General features: G+C 38.7%; 1 protein-coding gene across 22 annotated transcripts in view; it reads left to right on the top strand.

Annotated features, from left to right (window-relative positions):
* The window catches only part of DLGAP2 (DLG associated protein 2), a 478,278-nt gene that overhangs the window by 397,161 nt on the left and 62,088 nt on the right, over positions 1-19,029 (top strand). For all 22 annotated transcript variants that reach the window (XM_084515980.1, XM_084515993.1, XM_084515997.1 and 19 more), the window contains 2 exons: positions 13,707-13,854; positions 17,424-17,643. In XM_084515980.1, the coding sequence (XP_084372106.1) occupies positions 13,707-13,854; positions 17,424-17,643 (368 nt within the window). The remainder of the gene's footprint in view (positions 1-13,706; positions 13,855-17,423; positions 17,644-19,029) is intronic.

Here is a 19,029-nt window from a genome sequence, read left to right as displayed (position 1 = left end):
GAAATACATAAAATGAAGAAATTAAGAGTGAAACCTTTGATTGTTGTTTATTGTTCTGTTGATAATACCATGCATAGTATACCATAATGACTCATCCTTTCATCAAATAAAGTGAAACGAAACAGAAACCTCAGGCAAAAAATCCCCCTGGCTTAATTAAATTGAATTATTTAGCTTGCAATCTAGAAGAAAAGTACCAACTTTCACTATGGAAGAGAACACTTAGCAACTATATTGTTTTGTATAGCTTGCTTATGCAACTCTGTAGGCTCCATTGAGATTCATAAAGAAAGACGTTTGTACTGTGAGATGGTGTAAGATTTCTGAGACATCATGAAACAAGATTGCTCTTGATAAAATCCAGTCAGGATACCACCTCAAAGGGTGCCAGAGGCCTGCATTGAGGCAACTAAACCAAATTCTGAATCTGAAGGATTTGCTGAAATATTAGTTCCAAAGATGAAGCATGGCCTACACCATGAGTACTGCTGTCAGACCTTTACCAGGCTGATTTCCAAAGACCAGAAGACAAGCTTTTAAAGGCAGTGATTGGAATCAATACTCAAATCTGTGATACCCTTAGTCATTGTATCTGGGTTGAATTTGGTGTTTGAAGCACACTGGCTAGTTCAGTCAGTTTATGAAAGTCTCTGGGAATCAAAGAAGATGGTTTATTTTCAGTTTGTGAGTATATGCCAGTGGGACAGCAGAGGTCTTCCAGTATAAGGAGCCCACATTTTTCAGCAATAACAAAGACATATTTCTTGAATACATCAGTCCTTGATTTTCTAAGTGGCTATGAAAGCTGTGGGTCCTGCAAAAAGGCAGATATCCCTGTGAGCTAAGGGAGAGTGATCCAATGTCCACAGTCTGCTAGGAGTGATTCTTCTGAAAGCAATGGGGAAAAGGAGGTAGACAACTTTCTCAGATGTACATCAACCAGCTGTATTCCTGCTAGTAAATTAAAGAGTACCAGAGAAGAGGCCTGAGCACAGAAACCCGACCACAAAGGCTGACAGGATTTTGTTGTGGTCCCTTGGCAGGCTTCTCATTTGGGCCTCTGGGCACTGTCCCAACCACTGCTTGGGCAATGCCTGGGCAGTGGTGTAGGCCAGGGATCATTCCCAGAAGGCAGCTTGGATGCAGCCATTCTGTTTCAGAGGGTAAAGAGCATGGTCATGGCTGGACAACACCAGCTGGCTTCAAGGCCAGAGGACAGGCACTGGCACTAGTTAATGTATTTAACAGATGTGGCCACTGAGTCTGAGAAGAACAGCAAGTACCTCACCAGTTAGAAACCAAAGTGTCAGGGAACACCAGTGTTATCTAGTGACTAACGGGGAAAGCCAAACATCCATCTAGTCTTAGCTCTGTGTCCTGGAATCTGCTTTGCTGTGTGCATTCCAAGCATTGACAAAATAATCCCTATGTTGCTTTAGAGTTGACACTTGCGTATCAGTGATACTGCATGGTGATATTGGTTATCATGTCAACAGGTTTAACTTTTAGAGGTGATAAGGCAACAGGATCTGCTAGATCAGTGGGTGGGCAGATGGTTTGTCGGCGACCAGCTGGATTATGGAATCCAGCTCCAGAAGAACTGGAGACACATGCGTGCTGTCAGAGATGGAAGTACTTGGGAGACTGCATACAATCTCAAATGATAGTTCATTCAGTAACCTTGCTAGCTAGCACCACATCCATGAGCTTTTTCACTAGGAACACAGGCTAAAAGCTTTGCTCAGAGACAGTTCAAACTTTCCAAGTACTTGATCCAAATAAAATATTTTCCTATTCTCTTCCTTGTTTTGGACTATGGTAGAGCCCTCCTCCAGCCTAAGGTAGGTAAAAGCATAAATTTTTAACTGAGCAGCAGGTCTCGGCACCAGCCTACACCTGCACAGCCCAAGAACAGATCCAGGCTGGGTCTCAAGACATATATATTTAAAAAATAATAATGTTTGAAAAGAAAAGATTTTTTTTCCTAATCCATTAAACTCTGAAGGCAGAGGTCAATGTCAAATGGTGTGTCTTCTGTCATTTTTCCATGTTAAAAATATAGAACTCAAAATATAGTTGATTAAAAACCCAGTGCAATGTTGATGTGGTATAGTGGGGTTGACAGCTGTGCCTGGTCCTGGTCCCAAAATATTTAATAGCATATTTACCACTAACCACAGTAGGAAAAGGAGGACGCTTTTTGTGATACTGTTATATACTACTCAGGGAGCTGTGGAGAATTAGTCGTAAACACTGCACTAGAAATAACTGAGCATCCAGCCTGTTGCTGACATATCTTTAAATCCTTAAACTGAGGGGCAGTACCTTGAATCTGCCAGCCTGCCATAGACATTTTTTCAAGTGAACTTCAGACAGAAATGTGACAACTATTCTGGTTCTTGTACATCTGCCTTGCAAAAATCTGCAAGTTCCAGAAGCCCTTGACATTATGCAGCTCTTTGGGCAAGCAGACAGACAGAAAATTTCTTGTCTCACAGAAATACAAAGTGCTGATGCTAAACCTGGGTTTTCACCACAAGCTGTCTCCTTCCAGTCCTTCTCTGTCTCACTGTGGTTACCTGTTAAGTCTGGCAGATTGATATGAAAGGTATATCAAGGGGTAATGGTTATGGAGCCATCCTCCCTCCTCCCACACAGCTCAGCAATCCCCCTTGCATGCTGAGTGCCCTTTGTACGGCTGATCATGCTGCCAAGCCAGAAGCCAAGGTTTTGAACAACATTCCTGTATGTATAGCAGGACTGAAGAGCATTTCTGGCATGTATTACGAGAAATTACATAATTCGAGATGTCAGCTGCATTAGCTGCCTTTTTAGCTTGTTTACTAGGGTGGAGGGAGCTAATGCACAGAAATAAAATGGGGCTTTTAGTCTCTTAGTCCGTTGCTTGGGTGGACAGGATAGCTCAGAACCGGGGTCTGACAGAGCACTAGCAAACCTGTAGTATAAATACTGATAATTTCAGTGGTACAAAAAGATGCATTCGCTGCAACAGGTGGGCTTCATGAGAATGTGCCTAGTTTTCTGTCACTATCCTGAAGAGGATAAAAAGGAAACTGGACAAGTTTTCACTTAACCCTCAACAGAACTTTGATACAAATGCATGTTTTTCCTCTGAGTTTTATCAAGTATCTTTTCAAGGAATTTTCACCAATTTAATTCCTGCTTCTATTTTGACAAAGGTAAACCCCTATTTTGTTGGTTCATGTTGATCAAAGATTTAGCAAATTGAACATTAAAATTTTATAAACTATAAAAATGCATATTCGTATGAATAAATAATTTTGTTTAACAACATACAAATAGGTAAATGTGATTTAACAGAAGCATTAAAATTCTGAGATCCTGTCTTTTAAGAACTCATGGAGCATATTTCCAATGTAAAGTGGGAATTAAAAAGAAAGTCAGGGCCTGCCCACTGGTGTTTTATGCAGGTGGGAGTTGCAGGGCATGTACCCAAACACTGCCATCAGATCACCACCGCTGTCACACTGTTAGCACAGCAGCATGATCCATGGCCCACGTGCAGCCTAGGCCACCTGTCTCTCTGCTAGGTAGCATCCAGCCACATTTCAGGGACTAACCCTGTTGGATCCAGCCACCCTCTCTACAGGATAAGAAAGTTTAACCATACAGGTCAGTTAGCCGAAGGGGCAGAGACAAACAGCTAGGCTGTTTCTGAGTAAAACTATAGTCTAAGTGACTCAAATTTTCCTGGATTTTTCAAAAATTAAACGCACCTGGATATCTATAGATTACTCACTGAAGATAAATGTATTTCAACTCTTTCTTTGTGAATATTGTTTGAAAAGAATAAGTAGTATGTCACACTATTTGCTACTATAACATCAAGTCAAAGGCCAGTATAATTCATTATTATTATGAAAATGCATGTGAGTGAAATATAATACAATAAGGCTTCCTGTGCTGGAGACAAGACACATACTTGAATCTGCTTCCTTTCCAACTTTTCCCTTTCTTGGAATAGTGCCAGCAGTCCCATTTATCATGGAAGTTATCTAGACTCACAGTAGCCATGGGGAAAACTATTAAACTTTTTTTTTTTTTTTGGTTGGTTGGTTGATTTGTTGGTTGGTTGGTTGTTGGTTTTTTTTGTTGGTTTGTTTTATGGTTAGGCATACAAAATCTTTTGGATGTTAGTTTTGGTATCCTGTGAACAACTATAGGTGTTTTAGAGGTGAAATGCAAGGCTTTTTGTTTTAGTCCATTGTTTTTTTGCTGTGCTGTGATGCTACTGGGGATGGAGTTAAACTGTGATGATAGGTAGTCTGCAGAAAATAGCTTGTAGAAGGTACAACATACCCATGTTGCTAGGTATTTCCATTTATAATAAAGGTCAAAACAGATGAGCAGTTAACAGAAATGGTAGCTGAAATAAAGCTGAAAAAAAAAAAAATTTGTCCTAAACAAATTTTGAAGAGAGACTGACCTACTTGATTTGTAACCTAGTAAATGTCATTTTCCTGTATTTGTGACTAAAACAAGCAAAGCTGAGAGATAGAAGCTGAGAGATCTGGAAAGGAAAGCTGAAAAGAAAACAAGAATTTTGGTCTATGTATGAGAAAAAAATACCCCAATGACTGAAGGAAATGTTCCGGTTATTTGATGCTTCTAATATTCAGGAAAAGAGGACTTAATGTACTGATTATGTAAATGAACAGGATACCACGGTAGAAATAGCAAGTTCCATTTTCAGTATCTCCTTTTTGAAGTGTTGTGAAAGACTCTGAAAACTGTCTAACCATTTAGTCAAAAGGGATAACAATAGCATTTAGCCCAAAGTTAACATGCTCTATTTGAAGATCATACTGGTATCACTCATGCGAATGAATAATTGTGCTGTGCTGAAGTTTTCCATTATGCTCTGAAGTGACTCATGGGAAACTGGATACTGCATACATAAAGATGAAATAGATTAAACTGCAATAAAATAAAAACAGTGACAGCAATGTGTACTTTTGTTTCCCGATCCTTTAATGGCAGACATTATTGTGGCAGCTGGTAGTCCTGATACCTTAAGATGATGGGTGAGCAGACAGAAAGGCATGTAAACAGATAGGTACTATAAAAATGTAGTGTTTCAGTGAGGAAGGAAATCTGCCATAGCACAAATTATTTGGTGGACAACCACGGTACGATATCAGTGGTGCTTTATTTTCTCTTGGCTCTATTCTCCATCTATTCTCCTATGCAATCTCCTAGCCATTTATGGAAGAGAGTGTCTCATAAATCGCGTTTATGGAGAAATCACATTTACAGAGAAAGCAGCATTGTTCCACTCAAATGTATCAGATGTTATTAAAGTTCACAGCACACTTGAAGAATACTGTGCATGTCTAGATTTCAGCCGCTTCACAGTCACACTTCACTTCACTTTTTGCACCTGCAAAACCACTTTATTCAGTAGTTTAAGCTGATATGCCTAAATCTTACCTAAAATGGTTGACCCACAAGTGTTTTCTGGGCTCAAGGTTAAACCAAATTAAAGCAGTGATCTGAGTTAAAAATAACCTTTCCCTGCCCCTCCTTTTTTCAGAGTGAGTGATTGCATCTCTCTGTGGTCATAATGATTTATTCTGACTTAAAGAATATCTGGACTATGGCCCAAAGCAGGTCCATATGTTCTGTTCTGTAGACTCTCTTTTGGAAACAAAAATATTGTCAAAGTTCACAGAAAGGGGGTTAAACTGCAACAAGATCTGACAGCGCTTATCTGCCAGAACCCTTGGCTCAGCAGGAAACATGGAACACCTCTAGGACATGTGGGAAATCTCTGTCAAAAAGAAATATAAAGGTCATACCACTTGTAACCATTTGTGCTAACTACAGCACACGCACAACATAAGAAAGTGAAAACAAAAGAAGTTTGGAAGCTCTGCATTACACCAAGCCTCTGTCCTTTCACAGAATCACAGAATTGTCTAGGTTGGAAGAGACCTCAAGATCATCAAGTCCAACTCTGACCTAACACTAACAAGTCCTCCACTAAACCATATCACTAAGTTCAACATCTAAACGTCTTTTAAAGACCTCCGGGGATGGTGACTCCACCACTTCCCTGGGCAGCCTGTTCCAATGTCTAACAACCCTTTCGGTAAAGAAGTTCTTCCTAATATCCAACCTAAAACACCCCTGGTGCAACTTCATCCCGTTCCCCCTCATCCTGTCACCAGGCACATAGGAGAACAGACCAACCCCCACCTCACTACAGCCTCCTTTAATGTACTTATAGAGAGCAATAAGGTCACCCCTGAGCCTCCTCTTCTCTAGGATGAACAAGCCCAGCTCCCTCAGCCTCTCCTCGTAAGACTTGTTCTCCAGACCCCTCACCAACTTCGTCGCCCTTCTCTGGACTCGCTCGAGCACCTCGATGTCCTTCTTGTAGCGAGGGGCCCAAAACTGAACACAGTACTCAAGGTGTGGCCTCATCAGAGCCAAGTACAGGGGGACGATCACTTCCCTAGATCTGCTGGCCACACTGCTTCTTATGCAAGCCAGGATGCTGTTGGCCTTCCTGGCCACCTGAGCACACTGCTGGCTCATATTCAGCCGACTATCCACCAATACTCCCAGGTCCTTCTCTGCCTGGCAGCTCTCCAACCACTCATCTCCCAGCCTGTAGCTCTGCTTGGGGTTGTTGCACCCCAGGTGCAGGACCCGACACTTGGCCTTGTTGAACTTCATACAGTTGACCTCAGCCCATCAGTCCAGCCTATCCAGATCCTCCTGCAGAGCCTTCCTACCCTCGAGCAGATCGACACACACACCTAACTTAGTATCATCTGCAATATGTCATTTCTCTTTGCCCAGGACAGTGCCAATGCCATGCCCTCCAGTGATGGACAGATTTGTGGGGATTTCTCCTAGCGAAATACTGTTCGGTAGATGCATGGAGAAGCATCTTGATATTGCAGGCTGTAGATAAGTGTTCACATGTGGAGAAGCTGGGGTGCTGCAAAAGTCTTCACAGATTGAGAGTTTAAGTACAGCTTCCTTGCTAGAAAAACGTAATATTTCTATGGTATCCATTGCTGCAAACCACTGCTGCAAGCCTCTTTCTTTTAATTGTTAAAGGTAAACTTCAATTTACCCTTAAATCCTCTTCTGCATTTTAAAGTAGGAATGGCTTAGAAGCAGTTCCTGAGGTATGTTTTGAAAAGAAGAGATGAGAAAAATCACTAGAAAAGTAATCCTCATCTTTTATATGCTTTTTATTTATCTTTGTGTTTTTCCTCAATCTTCTGACTCTAAAAAGCCTCATTACACACTTCATTAGCAGCTTTCTGAGGCCCTGTAGTGTAGTAGCATCTACTCAGAGTCTCTGAGGGGTGAAATTGGAGATTTACTGAGGAGAGTTTGAGGCCTAATTACAAAGCCTTATCAACTAATAATGCAATCAGTGGGCCACTGGCACAGCAATAGTGTTCTCTGCCACAGTCAATAAGATCTGGATTAGATTAGTCCACAGGGTTAAGAGGGAATGCTGATGAAGGGCAACTAGTCATCTGGCTACCTAGGAGGCATCTTTTATGGGGTTAGAAGAAGGTCCCTACCCTTTCTTCCTCTGCAGAATAATAGGAAATTCTCTTAAGCAGTGTAAGACACGTTGTTCTCTTAGAAGTAGCACAGTTGCCTTTCACCAGTGTTTGCTTGAAACCCAGGGAGTAATTGAACCAGATCTCCTGCCTTATTGTAGTGGATACCAGCTTTATGTTGTAGAGCTGAAACCTATTTCCCTGGATTAGGAACAGAAAGGGTCTGAACAAAGTGCTGAGTATTCTCAGGAATAAATCGGGTTTTTGTCAGGAGAATGCAATTATGTGATGGATTATGGTGAAAATACAGTAAGATTCAGGTCAGTCTCACAAGAATAAGTACTCAGACCCAAAAGAAAATATGTTCCTGGTATTTCATTTTGTTTTGTTTTTATAGAAGGGTGCTTATCCATCCCTTCTTTCAACAAATATGTTACTTTTATTTTCATTTGAAAAAAAAAACTGATTCAAGAACAGCTTTTTTCATTTGTATAATTTTTAGTAAAAATAAACTATCAAGTGTGTGTGTAGAAACACTTCTCTGCTTTAGTCAAGGATTTGGAAAATAAGGTGCTTTTTGTTAAAAGGCAGAAATTTTATATATTTCCTTTTCTCTCAAATCTACAGCATTTTTGTTTGTTGTTTTGTTTTGTTTCAGAAATGATGTAGTCTCATTAATATCCTAAACATCAGCATGAAAAAGTCACTTATTTGCTTAAGGCCTATTGGCTTCCATGGACTTACATGTGAGTTTAACTTAAGCTCATGCTCAGATGCTTTACTGAATCCTGATAGTCTGTAGTTTGCATTTTTTTTGCCTAATTATGATTTCATGCATGTGTACACATATGTGTACAAAAAGCAAATAAAAAATAAACAAAGTGAAATGGTTTCCTGAAAAAAAAAATCCTGAATATTTCATACCATAATGGGATTTAGGAACACACATCCAACATTTAAGTTCTGCTTACATCCTCAGACCCCTTTACTGAACTGCTACATGATGTTTTAAATGCCTTTAGGTTTTCATTGTAGCATCTGCCTGAGTTTTGTTGTTGCTGACCAGTTTGCTGCCTAATCTCTAGGGCAAGCTCAAAATAGGATGCTGGGACAAGACCTGTAGGATTAGGTATATGTGCACATCTGTCACCTCTTACAGACAATAGCTCTGAGTTTAGATTTCCCACAACAGACTTTTATTACATCCACATGTTGCAAGTTTTGGAGTACAGGTTTGATCAAGCCCACATCCTCTGTATCTTTGCAAAGAGGTATAAAACTATAAGGCTTTTTAATTGTACTGAATTATTTCCTCTCATTCTGTTCCGGTTCATATTGTACAAAATCCCTACTTACTGGGTTCTCTCCTTCCAGTGATTAGTGGACATTTCATAAGGAGGGAAACAGCAGTCTCCACCTCTTTCCTACCATATTCTTGTAATAAATCAAATGTTCGATATCTTTCAGACACCTTTTTAAAAAAGGCTATGGGTCAATGATGAAATATATAGGCCTCTTAAAAATTTAATTTGGCCCAAATTCTCATATCTATCACTGATCAAAAAGGAGGCTGTTGTATAGCAGAGATTAGAAAAGAAATTCTGCACTAAATTCTCCAGATTTATGTGTACTTTCAGTTTTTCAAAGAACCAGACTAGCTGTGCTATTCCAAAGGGAGAATCAGACTTAATGTCTATACTTCGAGTTTTCCAATGGACTGCACGCAGGCACATCTGTGCCCTCATGCAGAGCTCTATTGACTTCAGCAGGGATCCACAGAGACGCAGTATGACTCGCAGCTGCTGTACAATGGCACTGCTAGCTAAGCTTAATCATTAGATTCTGGTCGATGAGTTATTTCATGTACCTACAAAGACATAGTTAAGATAGATCCAGATAGAGAAATGAATATCCATTGAAATGTAAATCTCTTGATAAAATAGGTTTTGATAACTTATACTACCTTGCTAATCCTAATGCACCTGCCTTTTCAGTGCCCAAGATGAATTCTTTTTACAAATTTTATCTTTTTGTCCCAGAATGATACTTCTGAATTGAAGGTACTGATTTAAACAGAGGTGATTGTACCTTCTTTAATGTTCCCATTCATTCTTAGATTTTTTGACAAATGCAGGAATAATCAAATATAAAGGTGTGATTCTAGAATATTATGATTCCAGAAATAAATTCGATAGAAAATGGATTTTCTATATATCCAATGCTCTCTTCATAAACCTGATGATAAGCCCTTTCAGAGTCAGAAAGCAACTTTCTTGCTGCAACTTTTACAGGCCTAGGAAGATGTTAATTCATGTTTGGTACTTCCTCAACCCAGGGTTCACTGGTAGCTGAATATCTGGCAGAAAACAGGTATTCTGGGGAGTGATCACTATTTTGAATGTACGTGAGTAGATCAAGTAGTGGTCATGGCAAGTCTGCCACATTTGCTGCATTGATTACATCATGTTCATACTTCTGTAAAAAAGTTATTAGGTTTATTATTATTTATTTATTTATTTATTTATTTATTTATTTATTATTTTATTTATATTATTGCATTCATTATATATTAATTATTTATTGTCATTATTATTTATTTATTGTTTATTTATTAGTTATTAGGTTTATTATTTATTCATTTATTTATTTATTTATTTATTTTTGTGAAAAAAAATATTAAGTATATGATATCAATCGCTCATTAAAAATGTTATACAGGCAAACAAAACAAAAGAAATAGGGTGACAGAGATCTCTTTCTGACTGGTTTGCCTACACTGTCAAGTACTGCTATCCAGCAATCTGAATTTGTTGGGAGAAGCTAGGGAGTTTGTTTAATTTGCTTGGACTTTGGTATAGATATGAGGTGTAAGACCACATCAGTCACTAGATCAGGAATTTCAGGGTGTCCTAAAAATGAAACCATGTTGTTTTACTATTATACATACCTTTTAACCAAATGACCAAAATATGTGTCTTCTGCAGAACATCCAGTTGTTACGTAAGTCACAGCACAGTACTGTGTGCTGTAATTGCAGTTTACAGTAATGTTAGTCATAGAGTCATGACACAGGCCTCAGGAAACAAGCCGCAAACTGTCCTGGGTGTTCATCAGCATCTGAACTCAGTGATGACAAAGCATAGACTCAGCACTACACAAAGTGACAAAGTGAGTTCTGCAAAGTGCTGTGGTAAAGACCACAGAGGGAATGCCTGAAATCCCCCCAGCACTACATGCTGAAGTTGTTCAGCTGCTGTTCAGCTGCTTCAGACACATGCGGTGTGTATTTGTAGCATTATTGACAAGAATGAAAGTTCCTTGAACAATGGATAATGATATTTGAAGGCAACTTTCTGTAACTTTTGAATGAATAACATTTTGATTCTGGATCATGGTTATAGCACAATCATAATTTTTGCCATGTATTGAGACATTTATCCTAGAGGATTAATTTGAGTGTATATCTTAGAAGTGAAAACTAATCATTTCTTTTTATCAGAAAAGAGTTCAAAGTATTAATTGAATGGATGTGAAATTGCTTTTACAGCCTAATATGTGTAACATTTCTTTTATTTTGCTACAGTCCTTTGAATAAATTTCCTACCTCTGATAAGTGAAAAATGATTTAACTATCAGGTGATGTCCAAACTCATCCATCAAAATTCAGCAGTTTAGCAGTACCATGGGCTTCTTCCTTTAATAAATTATTTCTGTATAAATTGTTGGTTGTATTTAATGATAGCAATACCTCAGAAGGAACCCGTATCTCCATAATGAAATGTTATGTTGTTGAGCATTGCTTAGCAAAGGAGCCAGTTTAATTAATTTCTAAGCAGTTTATAAAATAATTATTTATTTATAATTTAATTCTCTTGACTTTTTCTTTTCTTAATGTGGCCCATGTTTTAATTTAGAAACCTCAATTACCTCTTTCACAAACTGCTTCTGAACTCAGAATCCAAGTTTTTGCCACCTGATGGCAAGCAGAGGGTCCAGAAGCGACTCATCTAACTATTTTGAAAAATACTGAATTAGGAATACTAGACAGATTTAGTAAAGCACATGCAAAGATTTAGGATGATACAAAGTGGGTGACAATCATCAGCCTGCTCCCTGTAGAAGAAAGGAGGTTTAGTTACATAGAGAAACTAAATATAGATAGGGAGGCTCTACATCACTTTGCCTCATCTATTATATTTGTCTTCATACCTATGGGAACAAAAAAATGCTGCTACAGTTCTTGTTTTCATCACTTAACACCAAATTAGACCCACTATCAGTGAGATATCTTAATCTGCAAATCATTTTGACAGTAATGATTTAATTAACCTATGTTCAGAGGCATGCATCAATCTCATACATTTTCATTTTGGTTTTAGCAGTTATAGCATAGTTTTGTTATAATGTGTCTTGAGGTTACAGGAAGTAAAAATTGTGTCGCCTCCAGGGGGATTTCTTAAGAATTTAAATTAAAAAAAAAAAAAAAAAGAAAAAAAATCATTAAATTAATGTCTTTTTTTTTTTTTTCTTTGAAGAAGAAGAAGAAGAAGAAATAAAAGGCAGCCCATTTTAGAGAAACACATAGGCTAGCTGAAGCACTGAGGAAGTAAAGCTATGTCTGTGTTGACCCTGAAATGACCATGGCAGGGATAACACATGGAAGTGCTTGAGAACAGATCTCCCAAGTGTAAGATCAGGGGGTCTATAATCCCATCTGCTCTTGCAGCTAGAGATGTGGGGGATATTGGGTTGTCTTACATGCCTGATATCAAAGAAGGTGGTCACACATGGAGCTCAACGCTACTTGGTCCTTTAGTCAGCACCATGTTAAAGGGCCTGAGATTCCTCCCTGAGTGCTCCCATGGACTGCTTCCAGCCCAGCCCAAGCTCAGGTTTGTGCCCACTTAGCAACGAAGGCTGATGATTCCTTCCTCAAGCACTGGCCTGTGGTCATGCTTGATGTTTCTTAAATATAAGAAGCAAAGTCATGGTTTGTTACGCTCTTCACACCAGAAATGAAAATTGTTGCTTTCTCACTTGCTGAGTGGTCTTGTCCTTCCAGAGAGGAAACTTTCCCTTTCAGGGGGAACGTGCCCTGGCACACATCACAGCCACTGCTGCACTGGGTAGCTGCCAACTTGGCCTGAAATAACTGTATTGCCAATACTGATAGGCATTTAACTGGTGCAAATCCATTTTTCACAGAAACTGCATTTCTGTTAAAGCTACCTTAAAGGAATAAATTAAAGAAGTGCCTCTTTACCACATGAAATTCCAACAAACTCCAAACTCCTGAAATATTCTTTAATTTGTGCACTCGTGTTTAGGGAGGAACAACACAAGACTCCTAAAATATTTTTTTCAGACTTTCTGAGAACTCTGGTAGACCTCATACACATCTTTTTTTTTTTTTTTTTTTTTTAAATTCTGCATTCAAAATAAAGCACAGTTATTTTCCCAAGCTTCCTCTATTTTCCTGGAATGATAAATGATCAAGATATATGGCATAAGACATATGACTAACATACCCCTGTAGTGAAAGCACAGTGAAGGGGGCTCAGCATTGTGTTATGGTCCCAGTCCTCTAAACTGGGAGATGTAAGAAAAGCATTTCTAAAGCTTTGTGCAGAAGTACCTTATTAATCTTTTTTTTTCTTATTTTTTTTCTTTTTAACTGAACACAGTATTTTGATCTTTTGCTAAAATATATCAATCCTTTGAAAATAAAAGGTCTCTTGATGCCTAACACCTTGATGAAGAACAGATGACAAGTAACAGATTTTATCTATGAAGAGACATTTTGGGTTACTTTGGTTTATGCCTCTTGTTCCTGTTGACCTAGACATTCTCTTTTGGGAAAGTTCAACATTAATAATCAGGAGGATTGATGATGTTTAAACACGGTAAAGGTATTTAAAATTTCATAGCATCCAGGTGGCAGAACTGCAAACAGATTCTCTGCTTGTGTTAAGGCGCTTGACTACATGAGATCTATGCTGTTCTATACCGAGAAAGATTTTTGACCCTGGGGAATGGATTTGTGAGTCTCAGCGAATTACTGTCTTTAGTGTCCTAATTGATTCCATCTATAGTTTTACACCCTTTCCTTTTTTCTTCCTCTTTCCTTTGTAGTCAGAGCTACCTTCAAACTGCAAGTGACGTGCCTGGGGGTCACAACCTGGATCCCTCTGCAAACTACAATTCCCCAAAGTTTCGCTCAAGGAATCAGAGCTATATGAGAGCAGTGAGCACACTCAGTCAGGCCAGCTGTGTTAGTCAGGTGGGAAATTCTTGTTACAACTTTTCTTATGGGTTAATCACAGATGCAAGTGTTGTTACAAGTGGATGGGATTTGTTTGTTTGTTTGTTTGTTCATTTTAACTAATATCAAACTGAGGATGTGAATTGTCAAAGTAATTCAATTCTAAAGAATTTTACCTTTGTTCACAATTTAAAGAAAAATATTGAATGCTAGAAGCACAGGGACACCGTAACAGACAATATTTTTCTTTTTTTTTTTTTATTTCCAGAAAAAAATGTAAGTACTGGTATTTTTATTTTCAGTCTATATTAAATATTTAAACATTAAGAAGGTTCAGATCAAGCACAGGGTAGCAAACTCTACAATAGTTATCCTCTGGAAAGATGTATTCTTATTCAGAAAATGTGGGTTGCAAGCTTAAGATATCTCTGAAATCAATCCCTTCACTCTTCTCGAGTGAAAGAATGAGTCCCATCAACTATTCTGTGTACAGGAACATCTTAAAAGAGCCATTTTTACATCCTGCGGGTTTTATATTTGTTATTTAGTACTAAGTCATGTTGAATCAGGCCTGAAGAACAAACAGCCTTATGAAGTATGTGTATATTCTGTTTAACAGAGGACTTTACACAAAATTTCCAACATTTCTAATGTTCATTTGTCATAACACTTTTTCCCTGTGTTGCTTCATGACATCAGGACCCTCCTCTCTTCTCAGACGTGTACTTTATTTTCCTTTGAGCATTCAGTGGGGCACCTAAGGATATAGTAGCTAATATATGCAATGCTTATGATTTAAAAAAAAAATCTTCTTAAGCATTTTGTATTCATTTACATTCAATTTGTACTGCGTGGGTATTCAGGCCTGGATTCAGCTCATCTAACTTGAGGCTTTTAACTGAGGCAACAACTAGCACTTCCTCTGTAGTTAATGGAGTGAAAGAGTTTCTTCCAGGACGATGCACACCCTAAGTGAGCTGAGAGCCCTCTGGAAGTGCTTGTCGGTCTTCACTGACTGTAGAGCTTTTGTCAGGCATACTACTTGCCTGACAAATGCCCCTCAGTCAAGTTCCTTTATTTTTGTGGGACAAATCTAACTATAATCTTGTATAGCACACATCAGAATTAGAAACAGACAGTCATTTTCCAAAACTTTTATTATTTTTCATAAGCTTCCTTGTGAAATCTGTCCCCAGCATTTTCGTGCCTTGGTTTTCATTACGCTGGCTTGCTTATTTTCCATTTTCATTACTGTGTTTTTGAGAACATTTGTAAAGAAATAGATCCTGCATACAAAGCATTCAAAGCAAGTGCTGTTGGCTGTCAAAGATAATGCTATAATATAGAACTAGTCTAACACCTTCTGCCTTTTTGACCATCTCTATGCATGGAAATGTTCACTGAGCTATCCTTAATGACCAACTGGTTTCAGCAGTGGTTCAAATTCTTCATTCCAATGCACATTACCTGCAAAGATGTCCACAATAGAGTTCATTTGCAGTTAGATTGCTCAATTGGCCAGATTAATTAAGTCCTGCTGGATATAATTCCTTACTTTCAGTCTTCAATAATCCACATAATTTCATTTCAACCACATACTTTCTACCTCACTTTCCAGTTGTTTCCAGATCAGTAATAACTGCATTTGGTAGATACTATATGAAGTAAATGTATTAAAATAATACATTCTGAACCTTTGCTGTCTCCTGTTATTTTTCTATGATACCATCACCTTCCTGTCCCATCTACATAATACTGGTTTGTATGATTTTTGATATTTTTAATGTCTTTTTTTCATGAGATGCTTTTTTTTTCACTCTTTACCAAAGATCCAGTCAAGAAAGATGCTGGATTCCATAGTTTATATTTCTAATTTAAGTTCTAAAACTTTTATTTTTCTACTGTCAGTGACCTTAGTTTGAAAGAAGTGGTTAGGACTTACTGTATTTATGGACTACATTACCATAAATTTCCTGATCAATGATATATGCAAAATATTTCTGAGTAAGATTTCTTTTTAAATATTTTTGAGATTGCATTAATCTATTTAACTTTATTAGAAGCAAATTTTATGAAGAGTAATGTAATTCCTTTCTGAGAAGATTTAGTAGCCAAAGTGTCTTACATGAAATTAAAATATCAGTTATTCATTATCATCAGAAGTTCTGTATGAAATTTCCATTTACTTAATCAAAATCCTAAAACATTTGAAACATTTGCACTAACTCTATTTACATAATGAATAATGTGCTAGGAACAGTAATAATGAAAAATGCACTTAGCACCCATATAGGAAAAGTAAAATCAACTGGATGCGCTGTTTAGTGGCACTACTAATTTCACTTGGTATTTATACTGATCCTGATTTCTGGCACTCTCTTTTTAAAGAATTTTTATCAGGAGCAGTTATCAGGAGGTCATGTATTTGTCTGTCCAGTGTTTAAATGCTTCCTATCTGGTTTTGGATAAAGATAATTTTGAATTATGTTTATTACAGATAGTCAGGACTGACCTGTTAAAAATGGTCTAGGTAGAATTTAGGCACTCATTTCACAACTGCAATTCAGTTTCCTGCAAAGACATTCCCTAATCCAAGCCAGCCTGTCTAAACACTCTTAATCACAAAAGCTTCTTCAAAATGTACAGTTTTGTCTCACGCCCAACCTGCAGGGTCAGCAGGTAGACATTGGCTTCTGTCCAAGCCCTGAGAGGAGCTGGAGAGTGGTGCTGAAACCTCCCAAAGGGACAACCTGGTAGGTGGTGTCACAGCACATCTAGTGTGCTCTGACAGGCAGCAAACATGGTGGTGGAAGTGTCAGACTTAAAATAATGCTGCTGAAGGAAAGGCAGAAGTAGTGGCGGAACCTCGTTTTTTACACAGTAGTAGAATGGCTCACAGTTAACCAAGAAATAAAGGTTTAGTGTAGGACACTTCTCATCTGAAGGTGGTCCAAGTGTTACTTTCTCATCTGGCCACTTTTCACACTATTTCAAAGAATAGTTATTCTTTCACTTGCTTCACTGAGCACAACTTTAGATGCAATACCTCTCAAACCTTTCAGAAGCATCACCTCCTTTGAACTCTCAGGGCCAAGTATGAGATACTTCCCTGAGCTCTTTTGTAATGAGATGAAGAAAACAAACAGCTGCACAGGTTGAATGTCCACACAAGTCCTAACCTTGTTGATTAGTGAGGAGCCCAAGCAATCCACCCTCACCTTTTGGGGACTAATATTAGTGTAAATAATTTATGTTCTCTGGTGCAGGCAGAACATGTATTTCTGCACATAGTGACCTCAGATTGGTTGGCTACCACTAAATCATGTATTTATAATCTTCTGAATAGGCCAAAAATATTAATTGTACAATTAATTATATGGCATGTGTAATGTACTTACTATATACATAAAAACAGCTGATGTAAGTTTAAAAAAAATGTGAATGTGATCAGAAGGGATTACTAAATTTTAACTATTTGCTAAAACAGTTCTTCATCAATGTACAGGTGTCCATTTGAGATGTTGAGGCCGTGATGATCACAAAAAAAAGCAAGTCAAAAATCAAATGCATTGTTGTTGTTTATTCAGATGAGTGAAGCAGAGGTTAATGGGCAATTTGAATCGGTGTGTGAATCAGTGTTTAGTGAAGTTGAAGCTCAGGCAATGGATGCCCTTGACCTCCCTGGATGTTTCCGAACAAGAAGCCACAGTTACTTGCGTGCCATTCAGGCAGGCTATTCCCAAGATGATGAATGTATACCTGCGATGGCATCTTCCAACATCACCTCAACAATCAGGTCAACCACAGGTAAGCAAATCTACACTGATCCTTCCACTGTTCTGCATGTGACAATGTGTAGTCTTGTTTTGTAAAAGGGTGTTTGACACTGGAAACAATTTCCTGTGCAGTGATAATATCTGATAAAAGTATTCTTAGGTTTTTAATACTAAGAATACGTTGTGGCTGCAGCTCCGTCTGAGGAGAATACGGTATACATAATATAATAGAGATGGATTTCAGCATAGCCATAATTTGACCTCTCTTTCCTCTGCATTCAGGTTTTCAATCACAAATAGTATAATTTAGGTATTGATATCTATCAACAAATCTAAGTGGGATCAATTGCAAGGACTTTAATTTAGGTTCTTAAAGTACCAAAAGAAAATGAAAGAATATTGTAAATATTTGGTCTGAACACTTTAAGGCAATTAACTTAACAAGAAATTAATTGCTTACTTTAGAAAAGGCATAACCAGTTGTATCAATATACTGAATCATGAACACTGGCAATCTTCATGCTTTTGCTATTAAGTATATAGTGAAGTTAAAGGACATAGTGAGGGTGAAGGACAAGTAGGTGTTCTGGTCACAGGAGACACTGAGAAGGCAGAGATACTGAATGCTTTCTTTGCTTCAGTCTTTGCTTCAAGAACACTCCCCCGGGACTCCTTGCCCCTGGCAACAGGACAAAGGGTCTGGGAAATGGAGGGCTCCCCCCTGGTGGATTTGGGAGTGGTTTGGGAGCATCTGAGTGGGCTCAACGCACACAAATCCATGGGTCCCAATGGGATGCATCCACGTGTGCTAAGGGAGGTGGCAGATATGATTGCCGAACCTCTCTCTTTGAAAGGTCTTGGAGAACAGGTGAGGTGCCTGAAGACTGGAGGATAGCCAATGTCACTCCGGTCTTTAAGAAGGGCAGGAAGGAGGATCTGGGAAACTACAGGCCAGTCAGTCTCATCTCTGTCCCTGGAAAGGTATTGGAGCAGCTTGTTCTGGATGCTATCTCCAAGCAATTGGAAGAGAAGAAGGTGTGGGATAGATGAGAGGACATCAAGGCGGGTTGAGAACTGGCTGACTGGCTCAGCTCAGAGGGTGGTGATCGAAGAAGCAGAGTCTGGCTGGAGGCCTGTGACTAGCAGTGTTCCCCAGGGGTCGGTGCTGGGTCTGGTCTTGTTCAACATCTTCATTGACAACCTTGATGAGGGAATAGTGTCTGCCCTCAGCAAGTACACCAATGACACAAAGCTGGGAGGAGTGACTGACATGCCAGAAGGCTGTGCTGCCATTCAGCGAGACCTGGACCAGTTAGAGAGATGGACAGGAAGAAACCAAATGAGATTTAATAAGAGCAAGTGTAGAGTCCTGCACCTGGGAAGGAACAACCCGAAGTATCAGTACAGGCTGGGGGAT

The sequence above is a fragment of the Aythya ferina genome, assembly GCF_964211825.1.
Source record: "Aythya ferina genome assembly, chromosome: 3".
NCBI lineage: Eukaryota > Metazoa > Chordata > Aves > Anseriformes > Anatidae > Aythya > Aythya ferina.
This window is presented reverse-complemented; position numbering and strand designations above follow the sequence as displayed.